General features: G+C 38.6%; 1 protein-coding gene across 1 annotated transcript in view; it reads left to right on the top strand.

The window, feature by feature from the left end:
* The window catches only part of LOC129757899 (brefeldin A-inhibited guanine nucleotide-exchange protein 3-like), a 27,949-nt gene extending 11,635 nt beyond the window's left edge, over positions 1–16,314 (top strand). Inside the window, exon 7 of the mRNA XM_055755286.1 lies at positions 16,295–16,314. Coding sequence (XP_055611261.1) covers positions 16,295–16,314 — 20 coding nt within the window. The remainder of the gene's footprint in view (positions 1–16,294) is intronic.
* The last annotated feature ends 40 nt before the right edge of the window (positions 16,315–16,354 follow it).

The following is a 16,354-nucleotide window of genomic DNA, read 5'->3' as shown; positions in this document are numbered from 1 at the left end:
CATTTTAAAGTTGTGATCCCAAATTAAGCTCAGAATCCCGAAAAACGGCTTCTAAAGGCCAAAAATCGCATTTTAAAGTTGTGATCCCAAATTAAGCTCAGAATCCCGAAAAACGGCTTCTAAAGGCCAGAAATCGCATTTTAAAGTTGTGATCCCAAATTAAGCTCAGAATCCTGAAAAAACGCTTCTAAAGGCCAGAAATCGCATTTTAAAGTTGTGATCCCAAATTAAGCTCAGAATCCCGAAAAACGGCTTCTAAAGGCCAGAAATCGCATTTTAAAGTTGTGATCCCAAATTAAGCTCAGAATCCCGAAAAAACGCTTCTAAAGGCCAGAAATCGCATTTTAAAGTTGTGATCCCAAATTAAGCTCAGAATCCCGAAAAACGCTTCTAAAGGCCAGAAATCGCATTTTAAAGTTGTGATCCCAAATTAAGCTCAGAATCCCGAAAAAACGCTTCTAAAGGCCAGAAATCGCATTTTAAAGTTGTGATCCCAAATTAAGCTCAGAATCCCGAAAAACGGCTTCTAAAGGCCAGAAATCGCATTTTAAAGTTGTGATCCCAAATTAAGCTCAGAATCCCGAAAAAACGCTTCTAAAGGCCAGAAATCGCATTTTAAAGTTGTGATCCCAAATTAAGCTCAGAATCCCGAAAAACGGCTTCTAAAGGCCAGAAATCGCATTTTAAAGTTGTGATCCCAAATTAAGCTCAGAATCCCGAAAAAACGCTTCTAAAGGCCAGAAATCGCATTTTAAAGTTGTGATCCCAAATTAAGCTCAGAATCCCGAAAAACGGCTTCTAAAGGCCAAAAATCGCATTTTAAAGTTGTGATCCCAAATTAAGCTTAGAATCCCGAAAAACGGCTTCTAAAGGCCAGAAATCGCATTTTAAAGTTGTGATCCCAAATTAAGCTCAGAATCCTGAAAAAACGCTTCTAAAGGCCAGAAATCGCATTTTAAAGTTGTGATCCCAAATTAAGCTCAGAATCCCGAAAAACGGTTTCTAAAGGCCAGAAATCGCATTTTAAAGTTGTGATCCCAAATTAAGCTCAGAATCCCGAAAAAACGCTTCTAATGGCCAGAAATCGCATTTTAAAGTTGTGATCCCAAATTAAGCTCAGAATCCCGAAAAAACGCTTCTAAAGGCCAGAAATCGCATTTTAAAGTTGTGATCCCAAATTAAGCTCAGAATCCCGAAAAAACGCTTCTAAAGGCCAGAAATCGCATTTTAAAGTTGTGATCCCAAATTAAGCTCAGAATCCTGAAAAAACGCTTCTAAAGGCCAGAAATCGCATTTTAAAGTTGTGATCCCAAATTAAGCTCAGAATCCCGAAAAACGGCTTCTAAAAGCCAAAAATCGCATTTTAAAGTTGTGATTCCAAATTAAGCTCAGAATCCCGAAAAACGGCTTCTAAAGGCCAAAAATCGCATTTTAAAGTTGTGATCCCAAATTAAGCTCAGAATCCGAAAAACGGCTTCTAAAGGCCAGAAATCGCATTTTAAAGTTGTGATCCCAAATTAAGCTCAGAATCCCGAAAAACGACTTCTAAAGGCCAAAAATCGCATTTTAAAGTTGTGATCCCAAATTAAGCTCAGAATCCCGAAAAACGGCTTCTAAAGGCCAGAAATCGCATTTTAAAGTTGTGATCCCAAATTAAGCTCAGAATCCTGAAAAAACGCTTCTAAAGGCCAGAAATCGCATTTTAAAGTTGTGATCCCAAATTAAGCTCAGAATCCCGAAAAACGGCTTCTAAAGGCCAGAAATCACATTTTAAAGTTGTGATCCCAAATTAAGCTCAGAATCCCGAAAAAACGCTTCTAAAGGCCAGAAATCGCATTTTAAAGTTGTGATCCCAAATTAAGCTCAGAATCCCGAAAAACGCTTCTTAAGGCCAGAAATCGCATTTTAAAGTTGTGATCCCAAATTAAGCTCAGAATCCCGAAAAACGGCTTCTAAAGGCCAGAAATCGCATTTTAAAGTTGTGATCCCAAATTAAGCTCAGAATCCCGAAAAAACGCTTCTAAAGGCCAGAAATCGCATTTTAAAGTTGTGATCCCAAATTAAGCTCAGAATCCCGAAAAAACGCTTCTAAAGGCCAGAAATCGCATTTTAAAGTTGTGATCCCAAATTAAGCTCAGAATCCCGAAAAACGGCTTCTAAAGGCCAGAAATCGCATTTTAAAGTTGTGATCCCAAATTAAGCTCAGAATCCCGAAAAAACGCTTCTAAAGGCCAGAAATCGCATTTTAAAGTTGTGATCCCAAATTAAGCTCAGAATCCCGAAAAACGGCTTCTAAAGGCCAAAAATCGCATTTTAAAGTTGTGATCCCAAATTAAGCTCAGAATCCCGAAAAACGGCTTCTAAAGGCCAGAAATCGCATTTTAAAGTTGTGATCCCAAATTAAGCTCAGAATCCCGAAAAAACGCTTCTAAAGGCCAGAAATCACATTTTAAAGTTGTGATCCCAAATTAAGCTCAGAATCCCGAAAAAACGGCTTCTAAAGGCCAGAATCGCATTTTAAAGTTGTGATCCCAAATTAAGCTCAGAATCCCGAAAAAACGCTTCTAAAGGCCAGAAATCGCATTTTAAAGTTGTGATCCCAAATTAAGCTCAGAATCCCGAAAAACGGCTTCTAAAGGCCAAAAATCGCATTTTAAAGTTGTGATCCCAAATTAAGCTCAGAATCCCGAAAAAACGGCTTCTAAAGGCCAGAAATCGCATTTTAAAGTTGTGATCCCAAATTAAGCTCAGAATCCTGAAAAAACGCTTCTAAAGGCCAGAAATCGCATTTTAAAGTTGTGATCCCAAATTAAGCTCAGAATCCCGAAAAACGGCTTCTAAAGGCCAGAAATCGCATTTTAAAGTTGTGATCCCAAATTAAGCTCAGAATCCCGAAAAAACGCTTCTAAAGGCCAGAAATCGCATTTTAAAGTTGTGATCCCAAATTAAGCTCAGAATCCCGAAAAAACGCTTCTAAAGGCCAGAAATCGCATTTTAAAGTTGTGATCCCAAATTAGGCTCAGAATCCCGAAAAAACGCTTCTAAAGGCCAGAAATCGCATTTTAAAGTTGTGATCCCAAATTAAGCTCAGAATCCCGAAAAACGGCTTCTAAAGGCCAGAAATCGCATTTTAAAGTTGTGATCCCAAACTAAGCTCAGAATCCCGAAAAAACGCTTCTAAAGTCCAGAAATCGCATTTTAAAGTTGTGATCCCAAATTAAGCTCAGAATCCCGAAAAACGGCTTCTAAAGGCCAGAAATCGCATTTTAAAGTTGTGATCCCAAATTAAGCTCAGAATCCCGAAAAAACGCTTCTAAAGGCCAGAAATCGCATTTTAAAGTTGTGATCCCAAATTAAGCTCAGAATCCCGAAAAACGGCTTCTAAAGGCCAAAAATCGCATTTTAAAGTTGTGATCCCAAATTAAGCTCAGAATCCCGAAAAACGGCTTCTAAAGGCCAGAAATCGCATTTTAAAGTTGTGATCCCAAATTAAGCTCAGAATCCTGAAAAAACGCTTCTAAAGGCCAGAAATCGCATTTTAAAGTTGTGATCCCAAATTAAGCTCAGAATCCCGAAAAACGGTTTCTAAAGGCCAGAAATCGCATTTTAAAGTTGTGATCCCAAATTAAGCTCAGAATCCCGAAAAAACGCTTCTAATGGCCAGAAATCGCATTTTAAAGTTGTGATCCCAAATTAAGCTCAGAATCCCGAAAAACGCTTCTAAAGGCCAGAAATCGCATTTTAAAGTTGTGATCCCAAATTAAGCTCAGAATCCCGAAAAAACGCTTCTAAAGGCCAGAAATCGCATTTTAAAGTTGTGATCCCAAATTAAGCTCAGAATCCTGAAAAAACGGCTTCTAAAGGCCAGAAATCGCATTTTAAAGTTGTGATCCCAAATTAAGCTCAGAATCCCGAAAAACGGCTTCTAAAGGCCAAAAATCGCATTTTAAAGTTGTGATCCCAAACTAAGCTCAGAATCCGAAAAACGGCTTCTAAAGGCCAGAAATCGCATTTTAAAGTTGTGATCCCAAATTAAGCTCAGAATCCCGAAAAACGGCTTCTAAAGGCCAAAAATCGCATTTTAAAGTTGTGATCCCAAATTAAGCTCAGAATCCCGAAAAACGGCTTCTAAAGGCCAGAAATCGCATTTTAAAGTTGTGATCCCAAATTAAGCTCAGAATCCTGAAAAAACGCTTCTAAAGGCCAGAAATCGCATTTTAAAGTTGTGATCCCAAATTAAGCTCAGAATCCCGAAAAACGGCTTCTAAAGGCCAGAAATCACATTTTAAAGTTGTGATCCCAAATTAAGCTCAGAATCCCGAAAAAACGCTTCTAAAGGCCAGAAATCGCATTTTAAAGTTGTGATCCCAAATTAAGCTCAGAATCCCGAAAAACGCTTCTAAAGGCCAGAAATCGCATTTTAAAGTTGTTATCCCAAATTAAGCTCACAATCCCGAAAAACGGCTTCTAAAGGCCAGAAATCGCATTTAAGTTGTGATCCCAAATTAAGCTCAGAATCCCGAAAAACGGCTTCTAAAGGCCAGAAATCGCATTTTAAAGTTGTGATCCCAAATTAAGCTCAGAATCCCGAAAAACGGCTTCTAAAGGCCAGAAATCACATTTTAAAGTTGTGATCCCAAATTAAGCTCAGAATCCCGAAAAACGGCTTCTAAAGGCCAGAAATCGCATTTTAAAGTTGTGATCCCAAATTAAGCTCAGAATCCCGAAAAACGGCTTCTAAAGGCCAGAAATCGCATTTTAAAGTTGTGATCCCAAATTAAGCTCAGAATCCCGAAAAACGGCTTCTAAAGGCCAGAAATCGCATTTTAAAGTTGTGATCCCAAATTAAGCTCAGAATCCCGAAAAACGGCTTCTAAAGGCCAGAAATCGCATTTTAAAGTTGTGATCCCAAATTAGGCTCAGAATCCCGAAAAATGGCTTCTAAAGGCCAGAAATCGCATTTTAAAGTTGTGATCCCAAATTAAGCTCAGAATCTCGAAAAAACGCTTCTAAAGGCCAGAAATCGCATTTTAAAGTTGTGATCCCAAATTAAGCTCAGAATCCCGAAAAACGGCTTCTAAAGGCCAGAAATCACATTTTAAAGTTGTGATCCCAAATTAAGCTCAGAATCCCGAAAAACGGCTTCTAAAGGCCAGAAATCGCATTTTAAAGTTGTGATCCCAAATTAAGCTCAGAATCCCGAAAAAACGCTTCTAAAGGCCAGAAATCGCATTTTAAAGTTGTGATCCCAAATTAAGCTCAGAATCCCGAAAAAACGCTTCTAAAGGCCAGAAATCGCATTTTAAAGTTGTGATCCCAAATTAAGCTCAGAATCCCGAAAAACGGCTTCTAAAGGCCAGAAATCGCATTTTAAAGTTGTGATCCCAAATTAAGCTCAGAATCCCGAAAAAACGCTTCTAAAGGCCAGAAATCGCATTTTAAAGTTGTGATCCCAAATTAAGCTCAGAATCCCGAAAAACGGCTTCTAAAGGCCAAAAATCGCATTTTAAAGTTGTGATCCCAAATTAAGCTCAGAATCCCGAAAAACGGCTTCTAAAGGCCAGAAATCGCATTTTAAAGTTGTGATCCCAAATTAAGCTCAGAATCCCGAAAAAACGCTTCTAAAGGCCAGAAATCACATTTTAAAGTTGTGATCCCAAATTAAGCTCAGAATCCCGAAAAAACGCTTCTAAAGGCCAGAAATCGCATTTTAAAGTTGTGATCCCAAATTAAGCTCAGAATCCCGAAAAACGGCTTCTAAAGGCCAGAAATCGCATTTTAAAGTTGTGATCCCAAATTAAGCTCAGAATCCCGAAAAAACGCTTCTAAAGGCCAGAAATCGCATTTTAAAGTTGTGATCCCAAATTAAGCTCAGAATCCCGAAAAACGGCTTCTAAAGGCCAAAAATCGCATTTTAAAGTTGTGATCCCAAATTAAGCTCAGAATCACGAAAAACGGCTTCTAAAGGCCAGAAATCGCATTTTAAAGTTGTGATCCCAAATTAAGCTCAGAATCCTGAAAAAACGCTTCTAAAGGCCAGAAATCGCATTTTAAAGTTGTGATCCCAAATTAAGCTCAGAATCCCGAAAAACGGCTTCTAAAGGCCAGAAATCGCATTTTAAAGTTGTGATCCCAAATTAAGCTCAGAATCCCGAAAAAACGCTTCTAAAGGCCAGAAATCGCATTTTAAAGTTGTGATCCCAAATTAAGCTCAGAATCCCGAAAAAACGCTTCTAAAGGCCAGAAATCGCATTTTAAAGTTGTGATCCCAAATTAGGCTCAGAATCCCGAAAAAACGCTTCTAAAGGCCAGAAATCGCATTTTAAAGTTGTGATCCCAAATTAAGCTCAGAATCCCGAAAAACGGCTTCTAAAGGCCAGAAATCGCATTTTAAAGTTGTGATCCCAAACTAAGCTCAGAATCCCGAAAAAACGCTTCTAAAGTCCAGAAATCGCATTTTAAAGTTGTGATCCCAAATTAAGCTCAGAATCCCGAAAAACGGCTTCTAAAGGCCAGAAATCGCATTTTAAAGTTGTGATCCCAAATTAAGCTCAGAATCCCGAAAAAACGCTTCTAAAGGCCAGAAATCGCATTTTAAAGTTGTGATCCCAAATTAAGCTCAGAATCCCGAAAAACGGCTTCTAAAGGCAAAAAATCGCATTTTAAAGTTGTGATCCCAAATTAAGCTCAGAATCCCGAAAAACGGCTTCTAAAGGCCAGAAATCGCATTTTAAAGTTGTGATCCCAAATTAAGCTCAGAATCCCGAAAAACGGCTTCTAAAGGCCAGAAATCACATTTTAAAGTTGTGATCCCAAATTAAGCTCAGAATCCCGAAAAAACGCTTCTAAAGGCCAGAAATCGCATTTTAAAGTTGTGATCCCAAATTAAGCTCAGAATCCCGAAAAACGCTTCTAAAGGCCAGAAATCGCATTTTAAAGTTGTTATCCCAAATTAAGCTCAAAATCCCGAAAAACGGCTTCTAAAGGCCAGAAATCGCATTTAAGTTGTGATCCCAAATTAAGCTCAGAATCCCGAAAAACGGCTTCTAAAGGCCAGAAATCGCATTTTAAAGTTGTGATCCCAAATTAAGCTCAGAATCCCGAAAAACGGCTTCTAAAGGCCAGAAATCGCATTTTAAAGTTGTGATCCCAAATTAAGCTCAGAATCCCGAAAAAACGCTTCTAAAGGCCAGAAATCACATTTTAAAGTTGTGATCCCAAATTAAGCTCAGAATCCCGAAAAACGGCTTCTAAAGGCCAGAAATCGCATTTTAAAGTTGTGATCCCAAATTAAGCTCAGAATCCCGAAAAACGGCTTCTAAAGGCCAGAAATCGCATTTTAAAGTTGTGATCCCAAATTAAGCTCAGAATCCCGAAAAACGGCTTCTAAAGGCCAGAAATCGCATTTTAAAGTTGTGATCCCAAATTAAGCTCAGAATCCCGAAAAACGGCTTCTAAAGGCCAGAAATCGCATTTTAAAGTTGTGATCCCAAATTAAGCTCAGAATCCCGAAAAACGGCTTCTAAAGGCCAGAAATCGCATTTTAAAGTTGTGATCCCAAATTAAGCTCAGAATCCCGAAAAAACGCTTCTAAAGGCCAGAAATCACATTTTAAAGTTGTGATCCCAAATTAAGCTCAGAATCCCGAAAAACGGCTTCTAAAGGCCAGAAATCGCATTTTAAAGTTGTGATCCCAAATTAAGCTCAGAATCCCGAAAAACGGCTTCTAAAGGCCAGAAATCGCATTTTAAAGTTGTGATCCCAAATTAGGCTCAGAATCCCGAAAAAACGCTTCTAAAGGCCAGAAATCGCATTTTAAAGTTGTGATCCCAAATTAAGCTCAGAATCCCGAAAAACGCTTCTAAAGGCCAGAAATCGCATTTTAAAGTTGTTATCCCAAATTAAGCTCAAAATCCCGAAAAACGGCTTCTAAAGGCCAGAAATCGCATTTAAGTTGTGATCCCAAATTAAGCTCAGAATCCCGAAAAACGGCTTCTAAAGGCCAGAAATCGCATTTTAAAGTTGTGATCCCAAATTAAGCTCAGAATCCCGAAAAACGGCTTCTAAAGGCCAGAAATCGCATTTTAAAGTTGTGATCCCAAATTAAGCTCAGAATCCCGAAAAATGGCTTCTAAAGGCCAGAAATCGCATTTTAAAGTTGTGATCCCAAATTAAGCTCAGAATCCCGAAAAACGGCTTCTAAAGGCCAGAAATCGCATTTTAAAGTTGTGATCCCAAATTAAGCTCAGAATCCCGAAAAAACGCTTCTAAAGGCCAGAAATCACATTTTAAAGTTGTGATCCCAAATTAAGCTCAGAATCCCGAAAAACGGCTTCTAAAGGCCAGAAATCGCATTTTAAAGTTGTGATCCCAAATTAAGCTCAGAATCCCGAAAAACGGCTTCTAAAGGCCAGAAATCGCATTTTAAAGTTGTGATCCCAAATTAAGCTCAGAATCCCGAAAAACGGCTTCTAAAGGCCAGAAATCGCATTTTAAAGTTGTGATCCCAAATTAAGCTCAGAATCCCGAAAAACGGCTTCTAAAGGCCAGAAATCGCATTTTAAAGTTGTGATCCCAAATTAGGCTCAGAATCCCGAAAAATGGCTTCTAAAGGCCAGAAATCGCATTTTAAAGTTGTGATCCCAAATTAAGCTCAGAATCTCGAAAAAACGCTTCTAAAGGCCAGAAATCGCATTTTAAAGTTGTGATCCCAAATTAAGCTCAGAATCCCGAAAAACGGCTTCTAAAGGCCAGAAATCACATTTTAAAGTTGTGATCCCAAATTAAGCTCAGAATCCCGAAAAACGGCTTCTAAAGGCCAGAAATCGCATTTTAAAGTTGTGATCCCAAATTAAGCTCAGAATCCCGAAAAAACGCTTCTAAAGGCCAGAAATCGCATTTTAAAGTTGTGATCCCAAATTAAGCTCAGAATCCCGAAAAAACGCTTCTAAAGGCCAGAAATCGCATTTTAAAGTTGTGATCCCAAATTAAGCTCAGAATCCCGAAAAACGGCTTCTAAAGGCCAGAAATCGCATTTTAAAGTTGTGATCCCAAATTAAGCTCAGAATCCCGAAAAAACGCTTCTAAAGGCCAGAAATCGCATTTTAAAGTTGTGATCCCAAATTAAGCTCAGAATCCCGAAAAACGGCTTCTAAAGGCCAAAAATCGCATTTTAAAGTTGTGATCCCAAATTAAGCTCAGAATCCCGAAAAACGGCTTCTAAAGGCCAGAAATCGCATTTTAAAGTTGTGATCCCAAATTAAGCTCAGAATCCCGAAAAAACGCTTCTAAAGGCCAGAAATCACATTTTAAAGTTGTGATCCCAAATTAAGCTCAGAATCCCGAAAAAACGCTTCTAAAGGCCAGAAATCGCATTTTAAAGTTGTGATCCCAAATTAAGCTCAGAATCCCGAAAAACGGCTTCTAAAGGCCAGAAATCGCATTTTAAAGTTGTGATCCCAAATTAAGCTCAGAATCCCGAAAAAACGCTTCTAAAGGCCAGAAATCGCATTTTAAAGTTGTGATCCCAAATTAAGCTCAGAATCCCGAAAAACGGCTTCTAAAGGCCAAAAATCGCATTTTAAAGTTGTGATCCCAAATTAAGCTCAGAATCCCGAAAAAACGCTTCTAAAGGCCAGAAATCGCATTTTAAAGTTGTGATCCCAAATTAGGCTCAGAATCCCGAAAAAACGCTTCTAAAGGCCAGAAATCGCATTTTAAAGTTGTGATCCCAAATTAAGCTCAGAATCCCGAAAAACGGCTTCTAAAGGCCAGAAATCGCATTTTAAAGTTGTGATCCCAAATTAAGCTCAGAATCCCGAAAAAACGCTTCTAAAGGCCAGAAATCGCATTTTAAAGTTGTGATCCCAAATTAAGCTCAAATCCCGAAAAAACGCTTCTAAAGGCCAGAAATCGCATTTTAAAGTTGTGATCCCAAATTAGGCTCAGAATCCCGAAAAAACGTTTCTAAAGGCCAGAAATCGCATTTTAAAGTTGTGATCCCAAATTAAGCTCAGAATCCCGAAAAACGGCTTCTAAAGGCCAGAAATCGCATTTTAAAGTTGTGATCCCAAACTAAGCTCAGAATCCCGAAAAAACGCTTCTAAAGTCCAGAAATCGCATTTTAAAGTTGTGATCCCAAATTAAGCTCAGAATCCCGAAAAACGGCTTCTAAAGGCCAGAAATCGCATTTTAAAGTTGTGATCCCAAATTAAGCTCAGAATCCCGAAAAAACGCTTCTAAAGGCCAGAAATCGCATTTTAAAGTTGTGATCCCAAATTAAGCTCAGAATCCCGAAAAACGGCTTCTAAAGGCCAAAAATCGCATTTTAAAGTTGTGATCCCAAATTAAGCTCAGAATCCCGAAAAACGGCTTCTAAAGGCCAGAAATCGCATTTTAAAGTTGTGATCCCAAATTAAGCTCAGAATCCCGAAAAAACGCTTCTAAAGGCCAGAAATCACATTTTAAAGTTGTGATCCCAAATTAAGCTCAGAATCCCGAAAAAACGCTTCTAAAGGCCAGAAATCGCATTTTAAAGTTGTGATCCCAAATTAAGCTCAGAATCCCGAAAAACGGCTTCTAAAGGCCAGAAATCGCATTTTAAAGTTGTGATCCCAAATTAAGCTCAGAATCCCGAAAAAACGCTTCTAAAGGCCAGAAATCGCATTTTAAAGTTGTGATCCCAAATTAAGCTCAGAATCCCGAAAAACGGCTTCTAAAGGCCAAAAATCGCATTTTAAAGTTGTGATCCCAAATTAAGCTCAGAATCCCGAAAAAACGCTTCTAAAGGCCAGAAATCGCATTTTAAAGTTGTGATCCCAAATTAGGCTCAGAATCCCGAAAAAACGCTTCTAAAGGCCAGAAATCGCATTTTAAAGTTGTGATCCCAAATTAAGCTCAGAATCCCGAAAAACGGCTTCTAAAGGCCAGAAATCGCATTTTAAAGTTGTGATCCCAAATTAAGCTCAGAATCCCGAAAAAACGCTTCTAAAGGCCAGAAATCGCATTTTAAAGTTGTGATCCCAAATTAAGCTCAGAATCCCGAAAAAACGCTTCTAAAGGCCAGAAATCGCATTTTAAAGTTGTGATCCCAAATTAGGCTCAGAATCCCCAAAAAACGCTTCTAAAGGCCAGAAATCGCATTTTAAAGTTGTGATCCCAAATTAAGCTCAGAATCCCGAAAAACGGCTTCTAAAGGCCAAAAATCGCATTTTAAAGTTGTGATCCCAAATTAAGCTCAGAATCCCGAAAAAACGCTTCTAAAGGCCAGAAATCGCATTTTAAAGTTGTGATCCCAAATTAAGCTCAGAATCCCGAAAAAACGCTTCTAAAGGCCAGAAATCGCATTTTAAAGTTGTGATCCCAAATTAAGCTCAGAATCCCGAAAAACGGCTTCTAAAGGCCAGAAATCGCATTTTAAAGTTGTGATCCCAAATTAAGCTCAGAATCCCGAAAAAACGCTTCTAAAGGCCAGAAATCGCATTTTAAAGTTGTGATCCCAAATTAAGCTCAGAATCCCGAAAAAACGCTTCTAAAGGCCAGAAATCGCATTTTAAAGTTGTGATCCCAAATTAGGCTCAGAATCCCGAAAAAACGCTTCTAAAGGCCAGAAATCGCATTTTAAAGTTGTGATCCCAAATTAAGCTCAGAATCCCGAAAAACGGCTTCTAAAGGCCAGAAATCGCATTTTAAAGTTGTGATCCCAAACTAAGCTCAGAATCCCGAAAAAACGCTTCTAAAGTCCAGAAATCGCATTTTAAAGTTGTGATCCCAAATTAAGCTCAGAATCCCGAAAAACGGCTTCTAAAGGCCAGAAATCGCATTTTAAAGTTGTGATCCCAAATTAAGCTCAGAATCCCGAAAAAACGCTTCTAAAGGCCAGAAATCGCATTTTAAAGTTGTGATCCCAAATTAAGCTCAGAATCCCGAAAAACGGCTTCTAAAGGCCAAAAATCGCATTTTAAAGTTGTGATCCCAAATTAAGCTCAGAATCCCGAAAAACGGCTTCTAAAGGCCAGAAATCGCATTTTAAAGTTGTGATCCCAAATTAAGCTCAGAATCCCGAAAAAACGCTTCTAAAGGCCAGAAATCACATTTTAAAGTTGTGATCCCAAATTAAGCTCAGAATCCCGAAAAAACGCTTCTAAAGGCCAGAAATCGCATTTTAAAGTTGTGATCCCAAATTAGGCTCAGAATCCCGAAAAAACGCTTCTAAAGGCCAGAAATCGCATTTTAAAGTTGTGATCCCAAATTAAGCTCAGAATCCCGAAAAACGGCTTCTAAAGGCCAAAAATCGCATTTTAAAGTTGTGATCCCAAATTAAGCTCAGAATCCCGAAAAAACGCTTCTAAAGGCCAGAAATCGCATTTTAAAGTTGTGATCCCAAATTAGGCTCAGAATCCCGAAAAAACGCTTCTAAAGGCCAGAAATCGCATTTTAAAGTTGTGATCCCAAATTAAGCTCAGAATCCCGAAAAACGGCTTCTAAAGGCCAGAAATCGCATTTTAAAGTTGTGATCCCAAATTAAGCTCAGAATCCCGAAAAAACGCTTCTAAAGGCCAGAAATCGCATTTTAAAGTTGTGATCCCAAATTAAGCTCAGAATCCCGAAAAAACGCTTCTAAAGGCCAGAAATCGCATTTTAAAGTTGTGATCCCAAATTAGGCTCAGAATCCCGAAAAAACGCTTCTAAAGGCCAGAAATCGCATTTTAAAGTTGTGATCCCAAATTAAGCTCAGAATCCCGAAAAACGGCTTCTAAAGGCCAGAAATCGCATTTTAAAGTTGTGATCCCAAACTAAGCTCAGAATCCCGAAAAAACGCTTCTAAAGTCCAGAAATCGCATTTTAAAGTTGTGATCCCAAATTAAGCTCAGAATCCCGAAAAACGGCTTCTAAAGGCCAGAAATCGCATTTTAAAGTTGTGATCCCAAATTAAGCTCAGAATCCCGAAAAAACGCTTCTAAAGGCCAGAAATCGCATTTTAAAGTTGTGATCCCAAATTAAGCTCAGAATCCCGAAAAACGGCTTCTAAAGGCCAAAAATCGCATTTTAAAGTTGTGATCCCAAATTAAGCTCAGAATCCCGAAAAAACGCTTCTAAAGGCCAGAAATCGCATTTTAAAGTTGTGATCCCAAATTAGGCTCAGAATCCCGAAAAAACGCTTCTAAAGGCCAGAAATCGCATTTTAAAGTTGTGATCCCAAATTAGGCTCAGAATCCCGAAAAAACGCTTCTAAAGGCCAGAAATCACATTTTAAAGTTGTGATCCCAAATTAAGCTCAGAATCCCGAAAAAACGCTTCTAAAGGCCAGAAATCGCATTTTAAAGTTGTGATCCCAAATTAAGCTCAGAATCCCGAAAAACGGCTTCTAAAGGCCAGAAATCGCATTTTAAAGTTGTGATCCCAAATTAAGCTCAGAATCCCGAAAAAACGCTTCTAAAGGCCAGAAATCGCATTTTAAAGTTGTGATCCCAAATTAAGCTCAGAATCCCGAAAAACGGCTTCTAAAGGCCAAAAATCGCATTTTAAAGTTGTGATCCCAAATTAAGCTCAGAATCCCGAAAAAACGCTTCTAAAGGCCAGAAATCGCATTTTAAAGTTGTGATCCCAAATTAGGCTCAGAATCCCGAAAAAACGCTTCTAAAGGCCAGAAATCGCATTTTAAAGTTGTGATCCCAAATTAAGCTCAGAATCCCGAAAAACGGCTTCTAAAGGCCAGAAATCGCATTTTAAAGTTGTGATCCCAAATTAAGCTCAGAATCCCGAAAAAACGCTTCTAAAGGCCAGAAATCGCATTTTAAAGTTGTGATCCCAAATTAAGCTCAGAATCCCGAAAAAACGCTTCTAAAGGCCAGAAATCGCATTTTAAAGTTGTGATCCCAAATTAGGCTCAGAATCCCGAAAAAACGCTTCTAAAGGCCAGAAATCGCATTTTAAAGTTGTGATCCCAAATTAAGCTCAGAATCCCGAAAAACGGCTTCTAAAGGCCAGAAATCGCATTTTAAAGTTGTGATCCCAAACTAAGCTCAGAATCCCGAAAAAACGCTTCTAAAGTCCAGAAATCGCATTTTAAAGTTGTGATCCCAAATTAAGCTCAGAATCCCGAAAAACGGCTTCTAAAGGCCAGAAATCGCATTTTAAAGTTGTGATCCCAAATTAAGCTCAGAATCCCGAAAAAACGCTTCTAAAGGCCAGAAATCGCATTTTAAAGTTGTGATCCCAAATTAAGCTCAGAATCCCGAAAAACGGCTTCTAAAGGCCAAAAATCGCATTTTAAAGTTGTGATCCCAAATTAAGCTCAGAATCCTGAAAAAACGCTTCTAAAGGCCAGAAATCGCATTTTAAAGTTGTGATCCCAAATTAAGCTCAGAATCCCGAAAAACGGTTTCTAAAGGCCAGAAATCGCATTTTAAAGTTGTGATCCCAAATTAAGCTCAGAATCCCGAAAAAACGCTTCTAATGGCCAGAAATCGCATTTTAAAGTTGTGATCCCAAATTAAGCTCAGAATCCCGAAAAACGGCTTCTAAAGGCCAGAAATCGCATTTTAAAGTTGTGATCCCAAATTAAGCTCAGAATCCCGAAAAAACGCTTCTAAAGGCCAGAAATCGCATTTTAAAGTTGTGATCCCAAATTAAGCTCAGAATCCTGAAAAAACGCTTCTAAAGGCCAGAAATCGCATTTTAAAGTTGTGATCCCAAATTAAGCTCAGAATCCCGAAAAACGGCTTCTAAAGGCCAAAAATCGCATTTTAAAGTTGTGATCCCAAACTAAGCTCAGAATCCCGAAAAACGGCTTCTAAAGGCCAGAAATCGCATTTTAAAGTTGTGATCCCAAATTAAGCTCAGAATCCCGAAAAACGGCTTCTAAAGGCCAAAAATCGCATTTTAAAGTTGTGATCCCAAATTAAGCTCAGAATCCCAAAAAACGGCTTCTAAAGGCCAGAAATCGCATTTTAAAGTTGTGATCCCAAATTAAGCTCAGAATCCTGAAAAAACGCTTCTAAAGGCCAGAAATCGCATTTTAAAGTTGTGATCCCAAATTAAGCTCAGAATCCCGAAAAACGGCTTCTAAAGGCCAGAAATCACATTTTAAAGTTGTGATCCCAAATTAAGCTCAGAATCCCGAAAAAACGCTTCTAAAGGCCAGAAATCGCATTTTAAAGTTGTGATCCCAAATTAAGCTCAGAATCCCGAAAAACGCTTCTAAAGGCCAGAAATCGCATTTTAAAGTTGTTATCCCAAATTAAGCTCAAAATCCCGAAAAACGGCTTCTAAAGGCCAGAAATCGCATTTAAGTTGTGATCCCAAATTAAGCTCAGAATCCCGAAAAACGGCTTCTAAAGGCCAGAAATCGCATTTTAAAGTTGTGATCCCAAATTAAGCTCAGAATCCCGAAAAACGGCTTCTAAAGGCCAGAAATCACATTTTAAAGTTGTGATCCCAAATTAAGCTCAGAATCCCGAAAAACGGCTTCTAAAGGCCAGAAATCGCATTTTAAAGTTGTGATCCCAAATTAAGCTCAGAATCCCGAAAAACGGCTTCTAAAGGCCAGAAATCGCATTTTAAAGTTGTGATCCCAAATTAAGCTCAGAATCCCGAAAAACGGCTTCTAAAGGCCAGAAATCGCATTTTAAAGTTGTGATCCCAAATTAAGCTCAGAATCCCGAAAAACGGCTTCTAAAGGCCAGAAATCGCATTTTAAAGTTGTGATCCCAAATTAGGCTCAGAATCCCGAAAAATGGCTTCTAAAGGCCAGAAATCGCATTTTAAAGTTGTGATCCCAAATTAAGCTCAGAATCTCGAAAAAACGCTTCTAAAGGCCAGAAATCGCATTTTAAAGTTGTGATCCCAAATTAAGCTCAGAATCCCGAAAAACGGCTTCTAAAGGCCAGAAATCACATTTTAAAGTTGTGATCCCAAATTAAGCTCAGAATCCCGAAAAACGGCTTCTAAAGGCCAGAAATCGCATTTTAAAGTTGTGATCCCAAATTAAGCTCAGAATCCCGAAAAAACGCTTCTAAAGGCCAGAAATCGCATTTTAAAGTTGTGATCCCAAATTAAGCTCAGAATCCCGAAAAAACGCTTCTAAAGGCCAGAAATCGCATTTTAAAGTTGTGATCCCAAATTAAGCTCAGAATCCCGAAAAACGGCTTCTAAAGGCCAGAAATCGCATTTTCAAGTTGTGATCCCAAATTAAGCTCAGAATGCCCGAAAAACGCTTCTAAAGGCCAGAAATCGCATTTTAAAGTTGTTTTAATGCTCAGAATCTCGAAAAAACGCTGTTTTTCTTTTATAGCTGTTAAAACTGGAACGTGACAAATCCTCAAATTGTTTTTGTAATTTGATCTTTCAGACA

Source organism: Uranotaenia lowii, chromosome 1 (genome assembly GCF_029784155.1).
Source record: "Uranotaenia lowii strain MFRU-FL chromosome 1, ASM2978415v1, whole genome shotgun sequence".
Taxonomy (NCBI): domain Eukaryota; kingdom Metazoa; phylum Arthropoda; class Insecta; order Diptera; family Culicidae; genus Uranotaenia; species Uranotaenia lowii.
Note: the sequence above shows the minus strand (reverse complement) of the source record. Positions and strands in the feature narration are given on the sequence as shown.